The sequence below is a fragment of the Gymnoscopelus microlampas genome (assembly GCF_963454915.1).
Source record: "Gymnoscopelus microlampas genome assembly, chromosome: 22".
NCBI classification, from domain to species: domain Eukaryota; kingdom Metazoa; phylum Chordata; class Actinopteri; order Myctophiformes; family Myctophidae; genus Gymnoscopelus; species Gymnoscopelus microlampas.
In genome coordinates this window covers 19,331,259-19,356,047 of record NC_139959.1, presented here as the reverse complement: position 1 = coordinate 19,356,047, position 24,789 = coordinate 19,331,259, and the positions used below count along the sequence as shown (strand labels likewise).

The 24,789-nt window shown below is 42.4% G+C and overlaps 2 protein-coding genes across 2 annotated transcripts in view; both read right to left on the bottom strand.

Moving 5' to 3' along the window:
- Positions 1-945: 945 nt before the first annotated feature.
- LOC311039275 (V-set and transmembrane domain-containing protein 2A-like) lies at positions 946-24,594 on the bottom strand (the record flags this gene model as incomplete). The annotated part of the gene is made up of 5 exons (XM_084049030.1): positions 946-1,022; positions 3,276-3,609; positions 3,789-3,839; positions 22,673-22,839; positions 24,516-24,594. The coding sequence occupies 5 exons, from the start codon at positions 24,592-24,594 to the stop codon at positions 946-948; spliced, it is 708 nt and encodes a 235-aa protein (XP_083905156.1).
- tlcd4a (TLC domain containing 4a) overlaps positions 3,368-24,789 on the bottom strand; it is a 171,742-nt gene continuing 150,320 nt past the window's right edge. Inside the window, exon 8 of the transcript XR_014600153.1 lies at positions 3,368-3,378. The gene's annotated coding sequence lies outside the window, so the exon portion shown is untranslated. The remainder of the gene's footprint in view (positions 3,379-24,789) is intronic.

Sequence of the window (24,789 nt, the reverse complement as noted above, 5' to 3'; positions counted from 1 at the left end):
TAGGGATAGTGACACAGTGGAGCGCCAACATGGACTGTTCAGTTGTAGCTGTGGTCTGATATCAATGTAATTGTTGTAATATGAATCCAAACACTTTGGCCTGTGTTCGGGTCAGATTGTCAAAGCGTTTAGTTTATAAATGCTCTGGATGGATACAAAATGCACTGTAATGAGCTCTATATTGTTGAAAAATAAATAAATACAATCTATATTCTAGGTTGCATTGAACCTTACTTCACCATCCAAACTCTCAAATCCTACAAGTGCCTTATCTAGAATGTCAGTTTGTGGGCGTTTAGAAATGATGCAAGTCAACAGCACTCATCATCAAATGCAGGTATGTAAATGCTTGCTTACCCTTCCTGATAATGAGACACCACTTCTTCACTTGAATGGTGCTACAAGGTTTGTTAGTGCAGCCCAAAGAAATGGTCCACTGGTTTGTTCACATATCAAATATCTCAATTGGTGTGACAGGACATTGTGTACCTAATTACAGTACACACACACACACACACACACACACACACACACACACACACACACACACACACACACACACACACACACACACACACACACACACACACACACACACACACACACACACACACACACACACAGATGTTTTTCTTTGTCACTTTTCAGCAATGAGCACATGGAACAGCAGGGGATATCTAGATAATACCATTCTTCCATTAGCAACACCCAACAGTTTTTCACATCAAGTCTTCTGTACAATATTGTAATTCAATGGCCTTAAAAGGTGACAGGTATGTACGATGGCCAATGTTGTCCTTTGATAGTAGCTCAGAGGTGAGGGCAAACTGTGCTATCCATGCGGTGCAAAATAACAGAGAGAGAGAGAGAGAGAGAGAGAGAGAGAGAGAGAGAGAGAGAGAGAGAGAGAGAGAGAGAGAGAGAGAGAGAGAGGGCTCTTATATACTATAACAACACATCCATCACCAATCCACAAGTCAGGAGAAGCACTGCCAGTCCATAGTTGTATGATGTTCTTGTACCTGTAAAGAGAAAGTACAGAGGGTGAAACATACAAAATGCTGTAGCCTAGTGTTTGATAACCAATTAATAACCTGATAACCAATTACTCACATGAGAAACATCCTTAGAGATATTGGAATAAATGTGTTCAAGTAGAAAATAAATTAAAAAAATCTGAAAGAAGCACGTTTTTCATGCCTATAAGTGTTCCCACACAACTCATGACACGTGCAACTATGACACTTCTTTTGTATGGCTAGGTCTGCAGAGTAGCAGAACCGCCTCTCTACCCCCCCACCCCCTCAAGTGCATCATTGTGTACAGACGCACTGGTGCAGGAAAGCTAAAATACCTGCCCTCGCCCAGGTTTCATTTCAAGCAAGCCTGTTATGCTCATTGTTGTTCATCAGCCTCAAACTCTATGCTTTCTGTGGCAAAGAAACTGCAGCGAACCACAGACTCTTTGCTCTCTGGTGGTTAATAGCTGAGGGCAGCCGCGGCGGAGACATTTATCAGTGTCAAGACAGGCCACGCAAAACGCTTGCTGCGACACAGTTGTCAGCATAATTTGGCTTTGTTATAATCTCCTACTCTGCAGCTCTGGGGATTATCCAACTTTTTACCTCTATTAAGTCAGCAAGTAATATAGTAAAACTATCTGGCTCTGTCTTTCACTTTGGGGTGCAGGGCTATCTGCGAGCACAAACAGCTTTGTGCATGCCTGAAGCCTAATGACCTCTAGGGTCAGTCTTGTGGTGACTATGTGTGTTTATTGTGTGGCAATGACAATAAAGGCACATGTTGTCAACATGTGTGGGCATTTGTTTTTATTCAGTTGTGTTCTCTGTTGAGTTGCTCGCTTGCACAGCCAAGTCATGCGTGAAAAAAAGTCAGAAGCTCAGTAAAAAAGTAAATATAATTGGGATAACCCAATAAAGTTTCAGAAATGCATTTCTATTGTGGTTCTCTTTCAAAAGATCTAGTGCACACTACAGCTCCTATTATAAAACTCATTAAACATAAATCCAATATGACACAGGAATATCAAATAGGCTTACAATTTACAGGGGTGGTGTTCTATTATTATGCACTATTAAATAACCCAACTTATCCAATTTATCTTTAAATTCTATTTGAGGCTGACAGTCTGTTTAATTTTCATTGCCAACTGATATGCAAAACTCAATGTGAAAGATCTGGTGACAGTTGGTTTGTTTATTTTTGTATGTGAATATTGCAACCTTAAATAATGTGTTTTATATACTGAGATACACTTTACCCACGTTTTTCATTTACAGAGAATAGAAAGCCTCATGAATCAATTATGCTTGTCAAACCAACATTTCTACAGTCAGCCTCTGTCATCAGCATCTTTGTTGTTGTTGTTGTTGTTTCTTTTGGTTAACAGTAGGCTTGAAAAATATATATTTTTAAATCCTCTCTATCCTGTGCCTGTGTTGCAAAACAGCAGCTTTAAATTCCAACACAACTAGTATATGGTTGCATCCTAATACCAAATTATATGGTTTGAAGCCATTAACTACTTCTTCTTCTTTCGTGCACCATCATCTTAATGTACAGCTTAATGTCATGCAGCCACAACCTTGTCTCAGGTCCCAGATCAAAGAGGCCGGCCTCCGATGGTCTATCTAAGGGACAGGTGATGATTATGTGGTAGCTCCCCTCCCCTGCACTGTCTGCCAGGTCTCACATCTTCATAGATGTTTTGAAGCAGCAGCCGACCCCAGTACGCAGGCGGGTCAGCAGGGACCATTGCCAGGGTAGCTTCTCCTTTGACGCTGTCTCCCGGGTCCCAGATGTAGCGGTAACCACTATATTTTCATGAGCTGAGCGATTATCCAGCAAACACCTTTGTCCTCACTTACAAGAACAGAGGAGTTATCTGTGGTTCCAGTATGATTCACATACTAAATTGATGTCTTTCATCCCTTGCATAGGGCCCATGCTGTGTGCTTGAAAATAGCAGATCTACAAGCTCAAAATGCGTCGCATCGCAACGCATTGTGAGCTTGCATTACAAGCTTGTTGGCATTGTGGTGCACTCACCTCATGCCAATATCTAGCATTTGTTTTTACAAGTCAGAACAGTCCAACAACCGTCCAGCCATACAGTATGCATGCTTGTTGCTGTCTCCGCCAGGCCGAGACCTGTGTTCCGAGGAGCATTTTTTCTAGTTGCTACTGTTACTGTTGTTGTATGGGCTCAGACAGAAATTGTTTTCCTGTTACAACCCCAACCAGCAGCAGCTTACCTGAGCTTGGGTTGTGTTGAGCCGTCTTGGAGGATGTGTGGGAGGTGGAGGTGGCCTCCACCCTCTGGTCGGAAATCATGCCGTCCTGTCCAGGGGAGTTGGACTTCCTGGGCTTCTTGTCTGTCAGGTGGAGAGGGGAGCTCTTCTTGGTGGACGGCGGTGGCCGGCGAGGCCGGGCCGTGGCGTTGACCTTCAGCCAGGCCTGGGCCTTGTATTCGGCGATCTCTCCGTAGTTGGCACGAGTCACCCGGCACTCGTACAGGCCCTCGTCACTCTCACCGACCTTGGACAGCTGAAGCTTGTGGGAAATGTTGTTGCCTTGCACCCTTACGGTCTGAGAGGGCATTTTAGAGGGGAAACAGAGGACATTATTGATAAATATTTCATGATCGGTGCACCCTGGTAGTTCAGCCACACAGCAAAAAAGAATATTAGGAAAAAAATGCATTAAATACTTTTTGGATTTAATCAAACTAGTATACTATAACATAGTTGTGCATGGGCTCAACTTACACTTATTTTTGTCCCCTCATCATCAGGGTCTGGTTCTTGTATCATTTCCACCTGTGAATATGGAGAGACAGACAGACAGACAGACAGACAGACAGACAGACAGACAGACAGACAGACAGACAGACAGACAGACAGACAGAGACGGGATTAGCAAAATTACCAGAAAAGGACAGAATACCTTCCAATATGCCACTATATATTCAGATTCCGCCAGAGCTATTGCGGTGGGATTAGATTACAGCAGGCATGGATTCTGCAGTGACTTGAAGAGAACGGGTTGAAACCGGAATATCCTTTGACAAATGACAAATCCTTGAGCGATTATGCCTCACAGATTGCATCAGCTTCACCAATAAATGCTTCATACAGTATTATGACAAATAAAGACCTGAGAACAACTTCACTAAATGCAGACCATCAAACACATTTTAATTGTTCATAAATACTTTGAATAAATAGATTCAGTGTGTGTGTGTGTGTGTGCGTGCGTGCGTGCGTGCGTGCGTGCGTGCGTGCGTGCGTGTGTGCGTGCGTGCGTGCACACACACACACACACACACACACACACACATACACATACACACACACACACACACACGCTCTGGCACAACCTCAAACACCAGTCTACAGTCTACATCATGGACTGGACATACATTGGACACACTGTCCATTGCTGATTTCAGAAGTAGGCTAAAGGGAAGCAGGAGCCGTTCCACAGCCCTGGCTGTGAGATGAGCACCTACAGGGAAGATGAACGCTCACTGGGGCCACAGGAGGCCCTGGAGAAAGGGCACAGGGGATACAAGGCAACCACTTGTGAACAGCCACAGTACAGAGCATCCTGTCGAGTTCTGTTATTACCTCAGAGAGACCGGCACTTGAGGGCATTCAACTGAAAAGTGATTAATGAGCAGAATTAGGCGCCATAGTTTTTCGTCTGTACAATACACGAGTCCGTTATATCTTCACCTTCTTCCCAACAGGGCCTGCCTTCCTCTATTATATCAAAGTGTATTTGGAAAGAGGTGTCATTAATTGTTCAACACCCCCAGCACGGATCGCCCAAGTCATCATTTCTCTTACAAGCTTCACTGCAGCAGTGCAGAATGGCTGCACAGTTTCACACAAGTCGCCTGATGAAGGAAGGTGCGTGTGGACGAAAGACATTAATTTGACTCTTGTCCTAACACCCTGGTGACTCTGCATTCACAAGAACACAGTGAACTAATCTCAGCTCTGTCAGCAGTTAACTCCATGTGGTACTTTACTTGGATAAAATGGTCAATACACACACAGAACAAATCACAATTACCCTGCAATTTTTGTTTTCCTGAAAGAAAGTTTTATTCTCCAGACAAAACACAACAAATTGCTTACTTGCTTTAAAAAATGTTTTTGTGGTGTTTGTTTTCTCTTTCCATCATTTCACTGAGATGTATTTACTACAAGCAGCCCCATAGAACAAGCGTGCACTGCATGACAATTCATTGAACAAGGTGATAAACTCCCCAGTAACTCATGTTAAGCCTCCAGCTATTCGATGCAATGCGATGTGATGTGATGCGAGAGTGCGGTCTAGCCAACACCAACTCGTTACTCGGGGCTCTTGAATCGCTGCCCTCCACACCCCAGACCAGCTATTCAGCTGATGCAGTCAACAGACAGATTTTCCCGACTGGAGAAGAGCATAGTACCCATGGCAAAGTAGCGCTTTTGATTGGATTAGAATGAATAAGTATTATCAATAGGTGTGATGCAGGTGCATTCAATCATGAGAAGCTGCAACTTCATTTCACCCAAGATCAAACTGATGTCCTTGTGTGGGGGTAAAGGGTAGCCTGATTATCAGACAGAAGCTGCGTGGAGCTTCAATTTGACATTGGCTGCAGTGTCCGCGATTACCAGAGGGAGGGGATTCGAATTTCCCTAAACCAATCACAAGAGATTCACGGATCCGCCTACATCTGACGTCATCGTACAGCTTGTTTTAGCAGATATTCACTGATTGGCTTGTCGTTAGACCACTCCCACCTCCGACTCTGATTTGTCAGGTATCTCTTCGATCGCGAAAAGCCATAGGCTGACATTATAATGCCAGACCAAGAGGAGCTCACTTAGAGAGTGGGCGGGGTCTATGGTCAGGAACCAGGCTAGGTAAAGAGTTGTCCACAACAACTCTACAGAACCTCAAACAGACCGCCAAGAGCAGATGAGGTGAAATTATCTTGGGAGTTTGTAACAAATGCACTGGTCATGTGAGAAGCAATTTATCCTGCTAGAGGTTTGGGCCGCTATGTGGCCCGAATACGTTGCACCACCAATCCGACTGATGTGTCCATATATGGAGATCTCTGTATCCGTCAGTCCTTGTCCCCTTTATGCCCATATCTGGAGATCCCTGATGTCATCAGTATATGCCCATATATGGGCATGCCCCCTTTTGTGATTTGTTTGTGCCTGATGCCATGACGACACATTGAGGTCAGACATCGCACTCCAATTTGGGCATAGCTGCATTGAGAACTCCTAATATTTTTATAGCTGAGTCATGGTGACATGAGCATGACATCAGAGGGCCGCCCGCCCACCCGCCGGGCCAGTCCTACCGAAGGCCAATTTTAATATAGGATACCGTGACTCAGCCATAATCATTATAAGGAGTTCCCAAAGCAGCTACGCTCAAATATGGAGTGTGTTGTCTAACCTCAATGTGTCGTCATGGCATCAGGCGCAAACAAATCAGTAAGCTCCAAGTGTCAAGTCAAGGTCAAAGTCAAGTTTATTTATTCCAAACTGGACAATTTGTGTTACATGAATACATCTAAAAACATTTTACATACATAAAACAAAAACATAAAACACCCACAAGATCCAAGATAACAAAAACGTCCACAGCAACAATAATAGCAACAGTACCCCCCAAAAGGTCAATGATAATAACCTTTTTAATCTGCATATGCCATGTATACAGCCACAATTATAAGTGTTCCCCTGCATGGGTAAAAAAGTTTGGAGTTGCTGACAGCAAGGCAAAAGTTTCCGTTGACACTCTGAAACAAGTTCCCCATTATTTTCCCATTTATATGTTTCATTTCTAACGCATGAGTGCCTTCCATGCTGAGAGGAACAACTCGTTCGGGACTATCTCAATTTCAATCTCTTGTCTCTCTTCATTGCAAAGCCCTGGTGCCCTGTCATGCTGCCATTTTTCATCCAATCCTCAAATGGACTTCTTGTAAAATGTTTCCTGCAGTTATTGACCAGAATGTGGGTAGGGATTTGTGGGATCCCTGCCACTAGATTAATGTTATATGAATGATACCTTTAATGTAGGTTCACTTGAAATATTAAACTATAAAAATGTTGTTCTGAATGTATTTCACGGGGAAGCAATCTCATGGTCCTGATAACCGTTGATGATTCATGCAAGGCTGTGGAAAGTGTTTTTTTCCCTCCACTTGACTAGACCATAGAATTCCTGCACAAAAAGTCCTGGAGTTTATCTGGCAACAACACAGACCAGTGAATGGTTCTGATCTTTGATGAGGGAGTGTACATTATGTTCCCTCCGCCCCAAACCCAAACCTAACCCTAACCCCTACCCTATCCCCAACCATAAACTGAGGGGACATAGGCCTGACCCCCTTTGATGATATGTGCATGAGGCTGTGGAATGTTTTGCATTAGTGCTGAAAACATCCTGGCAAAATGGAGACTTCAGGAGCCTGTGTTTTTTTCTGGCAAGATGTTTCAAAAGCACTGCATGAGTACAAAGATATTAAGAGGCAGGCTATGGATTATGTGACATCTTCAGTCCTCTTATTGATGTGTTCAAGTATCCTAGAGATAGAGTGAGAGTCAGGCTCCAGGACAGCCTTGTCATTATGTTTGTTGTGAGCCTGCTCTGTGTCGCAAACAATATTCTGAAATGCTAATATTATCAAGACCGTCGTTTAGTGTTTAAGAACGTCTTACTGCTCTGTTGTTTTGACAGTGAGACGGTTCTGTGTCGCATACAATATTCTGAAATGATAATATTATCAAGACCGTCGTTTAGTGTTTCAGAACATCTTACGACTCACTGCTCTGTTGTTTAAATTAATTAATTAATTAATTAATTAATTAGTGTTGTGCAATATTCCACCACCCATGTGAAAGGAACCCCCAGTACGCAGTGGGATACAATTACAGTTAACATTTCAAAACATTTCCAAGTTAAGAGCTGTTCACACTGAACACTACAACGATAACGCTAACAATAACTAGAACTAGAACTAGAACTAGAACTAGAACTGCATCTACTGTAACTAGAACTAGAACTATTTATTTTTTATTTGTATTATTGCTAGCGTGAACTCTGCCATCCAAATGACTTAGAACAATTTTGAAAACTATATTTTTAGTTTTACTTAGTTATAGTGTTCAGTGTGAACAGCGCTTTAGAGTCAGTGAGTGTTAAGAAAACGCTTAATGCTTTATGTCCTCTAACTTACCACCCACTACAAGCTCTCTCTGCTATTAGAATAACATCACCATGGCCAATTCTTGGGATTGGGAGCAGCTCAGAACAGGAGGGAGAAGTGTAAAAAAGATTACAGTCTAGTGTAATATTAGACAAATTAGGAGCATGCTTAGCCAGGCGACAGCCAATCACCACATAGCAACTGTTTCCGCATCGAGAGAAACTCCACTTCATGGTTGACAGCTTAAACAGATGATTGAATGCAGTCGCAAATATCGAAAACATTTATAATGCGTAAGTTGTAGGTCACTGTTGAAAATATACGTGAATGTATCATCTCTGAGCTTCACTTTCTGTCTCCCATTAACCACTATTAAAGGGATATTTCACTTTCAAAAAAAACTTTTGGTCATTTTATCGTCTACTCAGGCTTTTGTGAGCCCCCCAGACAGTTTTTAAGTTGCTTGATTCAATATTTAGATATTAGATATTCATTTTATCAGACACGCCCCCTTCCTATACAAACCCATTGTAACTTCAAACTCCATTTTTAACCTGTTAGATTCATAAAAAACACCCGTCCTTGGTTCACCCGTCTCCTACCGCCCTCCTAATACGCGAGGGGGCCGTGTTTTTTCAATTACTTTTTTCATTTATTTTTAATATTTTTTTTGGGAAATGAAAAAAAAAAAAAAACAATAAAAAGATAAAATAAAATAAGTGAAAAAAAATCTCGGAAAAACACGGCCCCCTCATGCATTAGGAGGGCAGGGTGAGTCACCAGAACCAAGGACGGGTGTTTTTGATGAATCTAACATGGTTAAAATGGAGTTTGAAGTTACAATGGGTTTGTATAGGAAGGGGGCATGTCTGATAAAATGAATATCTAATATCTAAATACTGAATCGAGCAACTTTCTGGGGGGCTCACACAGGCTTGAGTAGATGATAAAATCACCAAAAGTTTTTCTGAAAGTGAAATATCCCTTTAAGTCATATTTGTTGACTAATTATCCCCCACCCCCAAACACACACACACACACACACACACACACACACACACACACACACACACACACACACACACACACACACACACACACACACACACACTAAATATCTTTGCCGAACATACCCAAAAATAGCATGTAGGATACACTTTTTTTCCTTTCTTATTTTATTGCAGTTACTTTTTTCTTACCTATCAGCTAGATTCCAGTAACTACAAGTAATTCCACAGTTTTTGGGCCAATCTCACTCTATTCGTGATATGAACCCTGACACATTGTGGATGATTGATACCGCCAACCACAGAGCACATATCAGCTCCTCTTTTTGACTGACAGCTTAAAATGACTTACTTCACACAGCTAAAGTGGTTTCTGTCTATTTCCACCTGAGGGCACACAATCAGTGAATTCTCTCTTTCTGTTCTCTCACCTTCTCTTTCAATATTTTTCACAGATCTTTCCACACACACACACACACACACACACACACACACACACACACACACACACACACACACACACACACACACACACACACACACACACACACATCCATCTTTAATTCCGATTGACCCTGAGAAGCAAGCCAAGTGTGATTCTGTGCTATTATGATGCGATTCATCATACTGTAGGAAATCTCAGTTTCAATATGTGCGTGTGCGTGTGCGTGTGCGTGTGCGTGTGCGTGTGCGTGTGCGTGTGTGTGTGTGTGTGTGTGAGAGAGAGAAGGGGGGGGGGGGGGTAATGTAAGCAGAGACCACCCCATAATCCTTCTGGTATATAAACCATCACTTGCAGTTTAATTACAGGCCTTGATTCCAAACCTCTCGGAGCCCCATCGTCTCAAGCACGCCATGGTAAATTACCTAAGTGTTAATCCAAGAGTAAATGCTTGTGACAACCATTTTCCCCTCTCTCTCTCTCTCTCTCTTTCTCTCTCTCTCTCTCTTTCTCTCTCTCTCTCTCTTTCTCTCTCTCTCTCTCTCTCTCTCTCTCTCTCTCTCTCTCTCGAATCTCAGACGCAGAGGTGAAGAAGCAGGAACATGTAATGTCATGTTTTTGAAATAGGCAAAGGAAATCGTGTGCAAGAGATGTGCATGACTGAACGAGTGTGAGATCTCGGTTGATGAGACAAAACTCGATAAACTCTCCTGATTATGTAAAGTCACTGAAGTACAGATAAGAGGGATGAGATCAGCTGCTACCGTCTGAATATAAGTTCCTGTGTCTCTGTATCTGACTGGTTTCAACTCCTCTATCTGATGAATGGCTGTTTGAAATAATAAATTCAGATTAAAGCATTTTTAAACTAACTGAATAGTGACTGAAATATTCTGTAGTCATTAAATGCAGTGTTGGTGGTATTCTCTCTGTCAGTCTCCCACAGTGCCACGGTGCTATGTTCAGCTGTGCTGCCTGAAAACCCTGTATTTCAACCGCTTTTACCTGTTTCAGTTTCCCTACCACAGTCTGCCATAGTATTGTGGTAGTAGTGCTTGTAGTTTATTGCATTTTCTTTCTTTTTTTTAGGCTTAACTGTGGGGTATCTCCAACCAGCAGTTGTCCCCAGAGACAAGACATGCAGACCCAACAATGTACGCCCCGCGCCTCTCAACCCCTGTCCCAGCAATGGTTAGATGGCAACCCATCTAGGAGAAGGTCACTCCAAACAAAAAAAAAAGACATAGGTGTTGCTCACACCTGGTTCTGTGCTACAGGTCTCCTGAAGGTATCGGGATAGTGAGCAGATAGGCGCTTACAGTATGTCTGAAATGGCCAGAGTACAGGTGTAGGGCTGATAGAAGTTGCGCCCCACAGTCCATACATTGTAAAGCCAAAGCCTAAAGGGGTCACACGTGGTGTGACTATTGTCATGGCAGACCCCTGCACAGCATTTGTGCAAAGTTTGGTGCAGATAGGAGTAACAGTGTGCCTGTGGCCCCCGGGGGCCCCTGACGTGGCCCCTGGTGACTATTGTCATGGTAGACCCCTGGACAGTGTTTGTACTAAGTGTGGTGCAGATTGGAGCAACGGTGGGCCTGTGGCCCCCGGGGGCAACTGATGGGGCCCCTGGGTGCCACATACTGTATGGCCCCTGGTGCGAGTATTGTCATGGCAGACCCCTGAACAGTGTTTGTGCCAAGTTTGGTGCAGCTAGGAGTAGTGTGCCTGTGACCCCTGGGGGCCCCCAACGCGAACCCTAGGGTTCACACATGGCCCTTTGGTGTGACTATTCTCATGCCAGACCCCTGAATGGTCTTTGTTCCAAGTTTGGTGCGGATTGGAGCAACGGAGCGCCTCACAGATCCGGATGTTTTTGGTGGCGTCCACCGTCCACCCACTAAACAATGTTTATATAACTTTTATATGTTATATAACCACTTGGTCTTCTACCTGACACCATGGTCTACATTTCTCAATGGAAGAGTAAGGAGACCACCTCCAACCACTGAAAATGTCACTAGTTATGTTGTATAAACATACTCCACCATACACATTGGTTAAAACAATGTTTTGTTCATTACAATAAGTCCCAGATTGTAGCTTTAACTTTGAGCGAGGTGTCTGAAGGAGGAATGCGATCGTGACAGAAGAGATTAGTCAGTAAAGATTACGGCTTTGTCTTCAAATACAAATAAAAAACATACCAATGGGAAATTAGTTCAAGAGAATACACAATCTTCTCTTCAGATCAGAGAAAAATCAAAGCAGGAAATGGAGCACAGCTGTGGATGACTTACGACTCTGAACAATGGCTGCACCCACCGATCTATGAAAAGATTATCGGCTCGAGCAGCACATGAGTGCATATCAGTGCGATCAGTGTCATAACTGTTCTGCGGTGACCATACATTTTGACTAATATCCCTCAGAGTACAGCCCAGCTAGTGGACCCCGAAAGCAATTAAAGACACAATCAATGTTTTGATTCAAAACACAGTGACAGCTCTATTATCCTTGGATATATTGAACCGAGTTCCGCTTCCCAGCTTCTCCCTGCCTTTTTCTGGTCTCTCTCTCTCTCTCTCTCTCTCTCTCTCTCTCTCTCTCTCTCTCTCTCTCTCTCTCTCTCTCTCTCTCGCTCCAGAATATTTTAAGTATTTAAAGTAGTGCAATTATTTTTTTAATTCACTGATTTAAATGTCACACATTTTAATACATTTTTAACTGTCTCACGTTGCATCATTACAACGTCAGTAATGAAATATGAAATGTTTACCATTGAATTAACTTATTCCCAGCCAGATTCATATTTAGAGCTTTCTAATGCTACATTGTTAATGTTTTCATCATAACCATAACATTTCTAATATACTGTAGCCCAGGTGTGTGTTTGAACTAGCCTGATTATCAGACAGAAGCTGCGTGGAGCTTCAGTCTGACATTGGCTGCAGTGTCCGCGATTACCAGAGGGAGGGGATTCGAATTTCCCTAAACCAATCACAAGAGATTCACGATTCCGCCTACATCTGAGGTCATCGTACAGCTTGTTTTAGCAGATATTCACTGATTGGCTTGTCGTTAGACCACTCCCACCTCCGACTCTGATTTGTCAGGTATCTCTTCGATTGCGAAAAGCCATAGACGGGTTTCATGTTTGTAAACATTGAGAGGATATGACCGCGCAGAGGAGGGGGTAAGCCAACTAAGCCTATAGAGGGCGCCATTACCCGCAGCAGCTCTGGTCAAATGTCCATTCATAAAAGAAATGATCTTCACCGGGTTTAATGAAAGTAGATTAAATTATGCAGTTTGTAATACCTTGTTTACTCAATAAAAATGATTTGTTGGAAGTTGGATCTGTTTGTATATAATAGCAGCATTATGCCTATTATGCCTATAATAGCAGAATTATGGCTAGCTAACTCCCGAATATAACAACAGAGTGAACGGCGCAACAATTCGTTTCCCCCGAGCATGCGCAGATTGCGCATTCTGCTCTGTGATGACGTCGCGCGGAAATCCGTCTATAGGCTGACATTATAATGCCAGACCAAGAGGAGCTCACTCAGAGAGTGGGCGGGGTCTATGGGCTGGAACCAGGATATGTTTGAACAGGTGTTTAATGTGGATGTGGAGTTGCTAAATCCTCAGTGTTCATTTCAACTCAGAGAGATTTGGTTTCATTTGAAGACTGTGACGGCCCTACGGCCGCTGTCAGAGTTTGTGTGTGTGCCTTGCTAATCTTGTTTTAGTGTGTTTGGTCAAGCTTGGAGAGTGGTGGCAATCAGGGATTGAAGGCAGCTGGCCAGGGCCTCTAATCACAATGAAAGAGCCACTCTTCACAGGGTGCTTCGTCTTCCACCTGTAGTAGTAGTAGGGGCTGTTAGTGACACGATACTTCACTTTGTGATACAAGCGCCAAATTTTCCACAAAGTTTCTTCTGGACCTACTTTTTCACAAAAGCCTGTTAGCCACCCAAAAAAAAACCAATATGGCTGCCATTTTCCAAAATGGCTGCCGGCGAAAGACATGCTATGTGGTTTTTGACCTGGATTGTGATTGGATAATCCAATTTTGATTATTTTGGCATCAGAATATAGTTTTGACTCCCCCCCACCCCCTCCCCCCGTTAGCCATGCAAAAAAAATATATACGACTGCCATTTTCCAAAATGGCTGCTGGTGAAAGACATTTTATGTGTTTTTTGACCTGGATTGTGATTGGATAATCTAAATGTTTTCTGTACTGTAAAAAGGTTGCGCAGAATGCGCACCACTGAGTACTGTACTGTGCTGTACTGTATTGTTATTGAACAGCACTGTACTGTACTGTACTGTATTGTATTGTATTGTTGTTGGTTACCAGTTCACGATTTAGTGAAGAATCTAGGCCCTGAAAAATCCATTGGCATCCTTTTCTTTCACACTTTCACTGGATGTGATGTCGTGTCAACCTTTCGTGGGAAAAGGCAAAAAGACAGCATGGCAAACCCGGCAAGTGTGGCCTGATGTGTCTCATGTCTTCCAGAAGCTCAGTCAATACCCACCAGTAACAGTGCATGACAAGAACAGCACTGGTGATGGGGTTGATGATGCAAGATTTTACCTGTTTGCATGGAAGCAGAGGTCCTATGATGCCATTCCACCTACAAGGGCATCTCTTGCACATCATGTGAAGCATGCCACTTATCAAGTTGCCCCTGTCTGAAGCCAGGCAACTGTATGTCAAATGTCATACAGAGAGCCCTGCCAGCTGGGGATGGCGAGCAGAAGATGACATTTGGCAAGTAGCGTGGATGACACTCTACCAATTGCCCAGATTTGTGAACAACTGACAAAAGCCGGTGCAAGACTGAACGTCGTGGTAGATGCAAGTGCTACCGCTTTGGCGTTCAGTGCACACAGCTGAGGGCCTGCAAATGTGACGATTAGAAAAATTTGTGATCCAGACATTGGGGGGGGGGGGGGGGGGGGACTCATGTGTTGATACCAAAATAATCAAAATCTAATCACAATCCAGGTCAAAATACACATAAAATGTCTTTCCCCAGCAGCCATTTTGGAAAGTGGCAGCCATATTGTTTTTTTTTTTTGCGTGGGTAACGGGGGGAGGGGGTGGGGGGGGAGTCGAAACTATGTTCTGATGCCAAAATAATCAAAATTGGATAATCCAATCACAATCCAGGTCAAAATACACATAAAATGCCTTTTGCCTGAAGCCATTTTGGAAAATGGCAGCCATATTGTTTTTTTTCGCGTAGCTAACGGGGGGAGGGGGCGGGGGGAGTCAAAACTATATGTTAATACCAAAATAATCAAAATCCAATCACAATCCAGGTCAAAATACACATAAAATGTCTTTAGCCAGCAGCCATTTTGGAAAATGGCAGCCATATTGGGGTTTTTTGCGTGGCTAACGGGCTTTTCTGCAAAAGTAGGTCCTAGGCATTGTTCATGCCAAATTTGGCGCTTGTATCACAAAGTGAACTATTGTAACATAAAAATGGACTTAGTGGCCCGTACTAGAGTATGGCCACACTGTTTGTTTGTTTTTTGTTTGCTTCAGTAATTCCTCAGTTTGTTCGGCAGCTTATTTCCCTCCCAGGTTTTTGCTGGAGACATTTCTTTTTGGCTTAATTAATTCTTCTGTTTTGAAAAAAAATCTAAGTTTTTGCATTTATCCCTTGCCTGTTTCACTTATTTGTTGTGGTCTGGGAGCCGGGCCATGTTACAGGCTCATAGTTAAATTAACATAATGTAAGGTAACAATCATCTACCTAAAAAAATACAGAGTGAACAATGTTTGCTGTGTATAAGCTCCCTGCTATGCCATGGCCATCTGCGTCAGGGGTTATCAACATGCCGGCCTGTGACGGACATTTTCCTCAAACTAAATATTTGCCACAGACTTAAAAAAAATTGTGGTCAATAATATTACCAGAAATACTAAATGTATACTAGTCCACTAGACACGATGGAGAACTCATGCTGCGTTTTTAAAGAGGGAGAGTGGTCCTCATCCCTTTGTACTTTATTTTATTTTATTAAGATAGTAAGTAGGAAAGCTGAGAGGGAAGGCGTAGATGGAGCAATTATTTTATTTAAATTATAGCAATTATAACAGTTTAAAAAATTGCTTCAAAAGTCAAGTGTAGTTTTGTTATTATTTCCATGGCCATCTCTTTTGTCTACTTTCTACTTCACTTTCTTCTTCTTTCTAAATTGAACTAATGGCTTTGAACTTTTCAAAGCATTAAAGACATTCAGAAACAGTGAGAAGAACTCAGACTCAGACATATTCTTCCAGGCCCAGTTTAATAGGCACATTCTGTATCCGCCACTGTTTGGTACCTGGTTTAACTAGGTTTGAATACCTATCTGGCTGTGTCTTTATTAGAGTGTCAAAGACAAAACTGCTCCACCAAAACATGCTCAATCTCAAAGATTGTAAAGCCAACAGCTTGAGAAACTATGAATCAGCCTACCATAATAGCATGTTCCGGTCACGGTTTCCCAATAACATTGTTGCTGATCACAACTATGTTCTAAAGAGTGAATAGGAATTAAACAGGAGATACTTTACAAGCTTCCACAATCTAGCCTAATAAGGTTTGATGCACTCTTTCGTGCACCAGTCAATCTTGAAATGTATGAGCATAAAGGGGAGATACTTTACAGAAGATACTTTACAAGCTTCCACAATATAGCCTAATAAGGTTTGATGCACTCTTCCGTGCACCAGTCAATCTTGAAATGTATGAGCATAAAGGCCAGATCAAGTGCATTGAAGGTTCTCATTGTGTATTTTGTGATTGACTGATGTTATTTAAATTGTGTATATTGTTTGTTTATGTTGTCTTCATGATGCAGCAGTACTTTTGATGATGCGCAACAAATTTCAGGGAATTCAAACAAAGTATCATCATCAACTGTGTGGTTACCTTTTTATTCAGATGTGTAATGTAAACAGCAAGTGGAAAGTCATGTGATTAAAGTAAGTTGTTATTTATGTTTATTAAGGTAATAAAATCAAGTGTAAAGTTCGGCAAAAACCCATCCGCTTGAATGGAGCCTAATTGCCTCTGACACCAGCAGGTGTGAAACAGTGAGACTACAGGCCATTCATATGAACTGTCACTTCCTATACAGCCTCAATTTACAACTCGGAAGCTAGCCCCTTGATTTACACGCCAAAGTATTTGCGGATTCTGCATATGTGATTACGTTATATTTTGACCAAAATTATTTCATAAAAATAATAGCTCAAAAAAGTGTGCAGGATAGTTCGGTGAGATTGGATATATGTGCTTTTATACAAATTCCTCGGGCACTACAGAATATTGATTGCATCATTTCTCAAAATCCATGTCTCCAGTTCACTCAATTGTGTGTCATTGCTGTCCATTTTATGCTTTTCTGATGTGGGTGAGTTAATTTAATTTTCCAACATTACCCAGGTGAAATCAAGGGAACATGGATTCCCTCTGAGAGCCATGACCTTGCTTCCCATTGGTACTGTCACACAAATTCACCTGGGTAAGAATTCATTCTTTCAGTGTACACAAGAAATTTGGCGCAGAACGGTCCAGGGGATTGCAAGATTAGCCCCGGACAATTGTGTGATTGACTTACAGACTTACAGTTTACCTCCTACAGAGCCTTGCCGTAAAATCACCATTCAGATCAAAATATTCGGGGTGAGCCGAGTTGAACCTTGCAACCACTTGCAACAGAATTCCCAGAACTGTGGTTTGAAACATTAAATTGGACAGTCCACATCAAGGCAACAAGCGACCATTCACTGTTTCCATAGCAACAGCACTTGTCCCGTGTCAACCTACTTCTTTGATGCGCAAACTTGTATATTTGTATATATTCAGCTTTATTATATTGATCAGTGCTTCTCAAATGTTTAAATCTAATGTGTACGCTGTCAGTTACAGACCTGTAAGGGCATACCAGCCAACATTAGATTGAGACAAAAATGTATTGCAAGTAGTAAAATCAGTCACAAGCTGGCCTAGTGCACAGATTGTACATGGTCCGGCCCTGTAACCAATTAACTACAATTAGTACTTTCTGCGATGGTGGACACTGATAAAAAGAAAGGGAACATCAGCACTTTCATGAACAACATGACACACGATACCACAGACGATAAAACACAACAAAGCCCTAAGCCTTAATTCCATTGTGGTCCTCAAAGAACTAAACAAAAACAAAAACAGCCAAAGAGCCAACAGCCAACTAAGAAACCTACTGTATACAGAACACAAACCATACCATTCAAATATGTTTTGTGTTCAGTAGTAGTAGTATAGTGACAGTAGTAGTAGGCTGTTTGACAGCCTATTACTACTGTCAAATCATTAATTTCAAAATATGACTGTTGGTCTATAAAGCTTTAAATGATTTAGGGCCTGAAAAAAAAATCTGATCAAAAATAACCGTGGGGAAGCACTGAGCAGCATTTAGTTTTTATGCACCACATAATCTGGAACAAACTCCCAGAAAATTGCAGGTCTGCTTTTAAAACCCATCTAAAGACCTTTCTGTTTTCCGCTGCCTTTGATTTTGTTAGTTTTCTCTCTTCCTTTTCTTTCTCTTCTGCACTTTAATTGTATTTATTTGTATTTCCTTGGCTTTATGCATCCAAACGTCATTTTATAATTTTGCTTCCTTTGCTTGATGTTTTCTGTAAAGCACATTAAATGTGTTTCAAATAAAATTGCCTTGCCTTGCCTTAATAGTTAATGGAAACTTAGCCCAATTGTGGACCAATGTGTTCATAAAGGTTTCTACTAACACCTCTCAATTAGTTCCAACCCAACTCCCATGGGAAACATTGTGGGAGCCAATCAAAGTTGGGGTACCTGGAGGGCCTGGGCAAAAACATGGAAATATGGCCAATATGAACTAGGAATTAGGAATGCGACAAAAACAAAACAAATGCCATTAATTCAAGGCTTCTTGGGGTGTGTAATTGATAGAAAATGTGTCATTTTTCGGGTGCTGAATCCAACCATTCATTTTTAGTAAAAATTACTCCCTGGCCATAAAATCAGCCACACCTACTTTTCAGGGGTCCTATCCATTAATCGTGGTGGCTTCTAGTTAACTTAGAAAGGTAATCCAAGAGTCTAAGCCCATGTTTGTGATGTCCATGGTGCAGTCATGCAACCTTTCCTCATTAGCAAAATGTGCACACATTATGCAAAAATAAGAAGAAGGAAATCAATAAAGTGCTGCATTTTATTTATTTATTTTTCAACTTACAGAGATGAGAGATGATCTTACTCTCATAGAAGTCTGTTTACTGTTTCCAGAAATTATTATCTTGCATAACTAAATCATGCATCCTTTTATAATTAGCATAATTTAGTAATAATTAGGCTGAAATCAGGAAATAGCAATATGTTTGCTATTAATTGAGAAAGGTGATCTGACAGTCTCTTTTGATGTTCATAAATGAATCTCTTCAACTAAATCATGCAACCTTTCCTTATTAGCATCATTTGCATACATTATGTAAAAACTTCAATTATTATGTAAAATAAAGAATATAAAAAGTCACAGACATCCCTGATTACGTTTATTTTCACGCAGATAAAATGTATGAAAACGAGAAATGATGACCTAGTATAAATATGCCAACAAAATGAACACTAATGCAACTAGTCTTAATGGTGCCAATAGTCCCGACATCAACATCGATGCCCACCCCCAAAAACGCATCATCTCACAAGTTTATATTGGCCAATTTAAATGTTTCCAGTTAAAGCCCAGGCCCTCTGGGTACCTCAACTTTGATTGGCCCCCACAAAGTTTCCCATGGGAGTTGGGTTGGAACTAGGTGTTAGTAAAAAACCTTTATGAACACATTTGTGACTTTTGTTAAAGAGGTGGTGCCATGGTTTTGCACTTTTTCTGTTTTTCATGTGTCTATGAGGTTGATAGAATTTTATTCTTCTCTGACTACGAGTTTCTTCCTGGAGGCTGAAACCTTGAGGGTCAAACGTGCCAATAGAAAAACAGCGCTTTACTGAAAAACATGCCCTCCCCCTCATTATCATAACACAGCAGGTGTGGGCATGAGGAGGAGGAGGGACTAGTGGTGCTAAGGTAGTGGAGGAGGTGCTAAGGTGAGAACCAGGTATACTTAATGAACTGGAGGCGTGTCCACATAAAAACATAATTTTAACAATTTCTGTACACTTTTTTGAAAAAATCTTCCTCCTAGTATAACCTGATGATTATGTTTTTTTTTTGGGGGGGATCACTGAAAATCACGGCACCCCGTCTTTAAGCATTTATTTTGCAGATTGGTCAACAATCTGGCTAACTTTCCCTAACTATGTGTTTCAGAGTGTGCTAGAGACAATCAACATCCTTCCAACCTCATAGATCCTGTACTGTATGTTTCATGTATTGACTGCTCTACATCACATGGAGTCCAGAAGTTATCCTCTGTCCGCAACTGGACTCATTACCAGTAAACACCAGTATTGTTATTGGCATACTGTTCAAATTACTTCATTAACAGGTAGGGGGAGGGCTTGAAAAGGCAGGGAAAAGACAAATGTGCAATGACCTCATTCACACACAACAGAGCTGCCGCATGGGCAGCTGCATGGGCAGGCCATAGCTGAATGGGTAGAGGCTAGCCTGGGACCAGACGAATCTGCGAGTGCACTCTGCGATTTGGGTCTGGCACCACTCCATAGAGAATCCATTTCCTGTTCCAGGAGATGTGGGTAACCAATCAGGGCCCAGTATTCGAATATGGGAGACTGTAATTGGTAGTTGGTTGTAGGTCTAACCAATTGCGTCGAGGGCCATTGTTTTGATCCCGCCCCTTGGGAAAAAAAACGTCCTCATGGAAGCACCAGACTCATAGCCACGCAGTGATATAGTCTAGCTACGCCAGGCTAGGTAGAGGCATGCCTGGGAGCAGAAGGTTGCAGGTTTGATTCCTGGTCCCGGCAATGTGTCGAGGTGTCCCTGACCAAGACACTTAACCCCTAACTACCCTCCCCCCCTGTGCTCACTTGAGAAACACTCAGCTGGGTGGCGCTGAAAAATGTATTTCCCCCTGAGATGACATATAGGTCTAATAATTATTATTAGTTAGCTAATGAGGCCCTGTATGTATGTGCTTGCATGTGGTGGACAATATCCCATACACAAACTTCATGTGTATGCCTATAACCCCCATCACTCTCTCTCTCTCTCTCTCTCTCTCTCTCTCTCTCTCTCTCTCTCTCTCTCTCTCTGTCATGCGCACGCACGCACGCACTCACACGCACGCACGCACGCACGCACGTGGACCCCCCACGGACACAACATGTTCATTGTAAACCATTCCCTCCATTACAGCATCTGTCTGGGTGTAATGAGCACCAGGTCGATGTGAGCAGTTATCAGGGCTGTGCCTCGTATTGACAACTGATTATCTCAGCAAGTCTCTGGAGGACAGGCCCATGGATTTACGCTTCCTTGCTGTTCTGCCCGCCAAATGTATCAATTCTGCTTATTAGGGAGAGGTAGCGCTCGGCGTGGCTCAACTGTGTTTTGGTCAAAGACCGCTGCTATGTTTTGGTGTAATGGTGGGTAGTAGGTCTGACTGCAGGCCCTGGATTTATCTCTGGTCGGCTGCCAAGCCTGGTGGGAGAGCCTCTCTCCACATCCCACCTGCTTATCTTTTCACAAAAGCATGGTGGAGGCTCTTTAATTGAAGCTTTGAGCTCAAATGTTAAGCCTGGATACGAATCCACTGCCCTGCTCAGGCCATATTGTGTAGACTTCAGGTAGTACAGGAGAGATGTTATGTGGATTGCAACACAGTGTTATAGGTCATCTGGGTTGTCTATAGCTCCCAGTGACATCTCACCGCGATGTTTTGTGCATCTCTCTCTCTCTCGTGTGCTCACTTCCTTCCTTTCCTAAATCAAAGAACTGTGTCTCATTTAGTTAGTTTAATCTGTATATACTACATACCGCTGAAATTCACCTAAACATAATTATTAGGAGCAGTGGGGAAGTGCCATTAATCCGGCGCCCCGGGGAGCAGTTAGGGGTTTCTTGCTCAGGGAAACTCACACTGGGCGAGTGAAGCATCAAACCGGCGACCTTTCAATTCTCAGACGGCCTCTCTACCCACAGATATGGCCGTTAAGAAGAGCTGTTTTGGACTTGCGATGACAACGTACCCTATAGTCACTAACAGTCATTTCCCTCCATTTAAAAGCAGTAAAGACAGTCCCAAATTGCAATCCACGAAGCAACACATCATTGTGTGCACACGTGTGAAGGAATGGATTTAAGCTATATCAACGGTAGTCAATAATCTTTTTACTGTAAAATAAAATTAAGGATAAATACAAAAAAGGACCCTCACATTATACTTAACACATTCACTGCCAAAGTCATCTTTAAAAAAAAGCTCAAAAAGTATTCACTTCCTCCATTCACTTCCTGGTTAACTTAGTATTTTAAAATCCTGTAAATCGGCTCCTGTGTCCTTTTTTCTTTTTTACTATGTATTTTTGATGAGACATGCTATTTTCAACTGGCTGCAATTATGGAACGGATTACCGCGATCGGATTTCTCGTAGAATGTGTGTGTAATGAGGGGATCACCGTGAGGACGGTGATCACGGAAAATATTTTGTGACTACTTGAAAAGGTAAAAGAAATTGTTAAAAACGCTGGCACTGGCTATACCCTGTTTTAAAAAACATCTGGCAGAGAGTGTGTTAAGGAAGCTAATAATTTGGTTCCTTTGATTTACTTCCATTCCGCTCAAGTAGGTTAGTGCTCAAAAACGTTAAAGTCGATGCTTGTCTTGGCCAAATGCAATCGGGCTGTGTTAGGGGGAAATGAATGAAATCAAATCAAATCAAACAGTGAAAGCTTGTTGGATCATCCTCCCTTTGAAGATGGATGAGAGCAAAACAAAGACGACAGTACCTCTTCTGGCTCAACCTCCTCCTCACTGTCACTGGGCTCTGGTGCTTTGATGAACCACCACTGCATCTCCAAATACACTGACGACGTCACGCTTTGGAAGGCACACGCCATTTCAATGTTCTGGCCTTCTTTAGCTGTTAGATTGACAGGGAGGTCAGTGAATGTTCCTGCAAAGAGGAGAGAGAGAGAGGGAGAGAGAGAGAGAGAGAGAGAGAGAGAGAGAGAGAGAGATGGAGAGGGAGAGGGGAAGAGAGAGAGAGATTGAAGGGTGGTGTTGGGTTTGTTGTACTATATAAAATTAATTATTATGGTTGTGGTTTGCATATACAGTCAATTTAACACAGCATTTAAAGCATTTCCTTGCACTCATTCATTCACTCAGAGTTCTTAAAAAATCAGCAAGCCTATGTGGAACATATAACAGCACCGCTGCCATATTTATATGGGGCCAGAACTGTTTAAATCCATCATTCAGGTGCACACATTAAATTTATAGTTGCACATGTTTCCTTTCTCTGCTGATCAGTAGGCCTACTAAGTTTAGCCTACTCAATTTGGGTTTGATCATCAACATTTAACATAAGTTATATTCTGCAAGATGGACAGAGGCAGACAGACAGACAGACAGACAGACAGACAGACAGACAGACAGACAGACAGACAGACAGACAGACAGACAGACAGACAGACACACACACACACACACACACACACACACACACACACACACACACACACACACACACACACACACACACACAGACAGACAGACAGACAACCAGACAGAGTTGTTAAGGGAGCCGCTGTCCATGGTTCTGAAACAGTGAAGCCAGTGAAGCGCTCATCGTCCATCGTCTCCTTCGAGCTGCAACTAACCCACGAACAACGAGTCTTATGATATCTCCTCACAAGTATCTCTTATGCATCCAGCAACCGCTCTGCAACAAGTTAGCCTTCATTTTAGCTCCAACGGAACCTCTCCCTTCGCTGTGTAGCTCCGAGATGAGGTTCCTCGTTTATCTCTGCCGTTTGAGCAGGACATTGTCGCACATTTCCCACTTTACATGTTTCTTACCCCTTTCTGCACATCGTATCCAAAAAGTAAAGCATTTCCGCCATTCTCTCAGATGTTTTAAGTTTTAACGCACCATAAAAGCTTTCCAACGAGTTGAAGAAAGCATTTAATTTGCCTCGGTCCTCAGCCGGTTCCATAATATTTTGCATTAGAAGATGCAATTCAACATTTGACCAGTAGGGGAATCAGTAATGTTATCTCTATGGGCGCAACTCTTGCGCAATGTCTTAAAAACATGTAACCGGATGAGGACCGAGGCAAATTAAATACTTTATTCAACTCATTGGATAGCTTTTATGGTGCGTTAAAACTTAAAACATCTGAGAGAATGGCGCAAATGCTTTACTTTTTGGATACGATGTGCAGAAAGGGGTAAGAAACATGTAAAGTGGAAAATGTGCGACAATATGTCCTGCTCAAACGGCAGAGATAAACGAGGAACCTCATCTCGGAGCTACACAGCGGAGGGAGAGGTTCCGTAGGGGCTACCTTTTATTCATAGCTGATGCTCCGTTCCGTTAGTTGTAGAAAGCCCGTAATATCTGCACAATTGGTGACGGGGAAATGACACTGTAACATCACCCAGTGTCACACAGCCTCAATAAACAATTACATGCATTTTGTTAACCTTCGATCGTCTCGTCGCGGGATAATCTAATTAACAAAGGCTTGCGTTTACAGTTACACATAGGTTGCGCACTTTTAACACTTTCTTTGACCATCTCTGGACGCCACCCAGTTTCCCCGACAGGTTTGTTTTTGTCTTACCTTCAAATGAGAATCCAAATTGGACACAACAACTGACCAGGACAACAAATCCAACAGTGTCATCATGAGAGGTCCACATTATTCCAACAGAGAGGGAAAGGAGATTATGTCACATTCAGCCGAACGAAAATAATACACCGATTATTATTTCCAGACCAGAAAATACACGCGCTGACAAAAAAGTCGTCGCAGTTGCGGGATGGATGTGTTTGGACGCAGAATGAAGCCCAACGGTCAACATGCTGCAGATCTGAGGTCACTTGTAGCTCTCTCT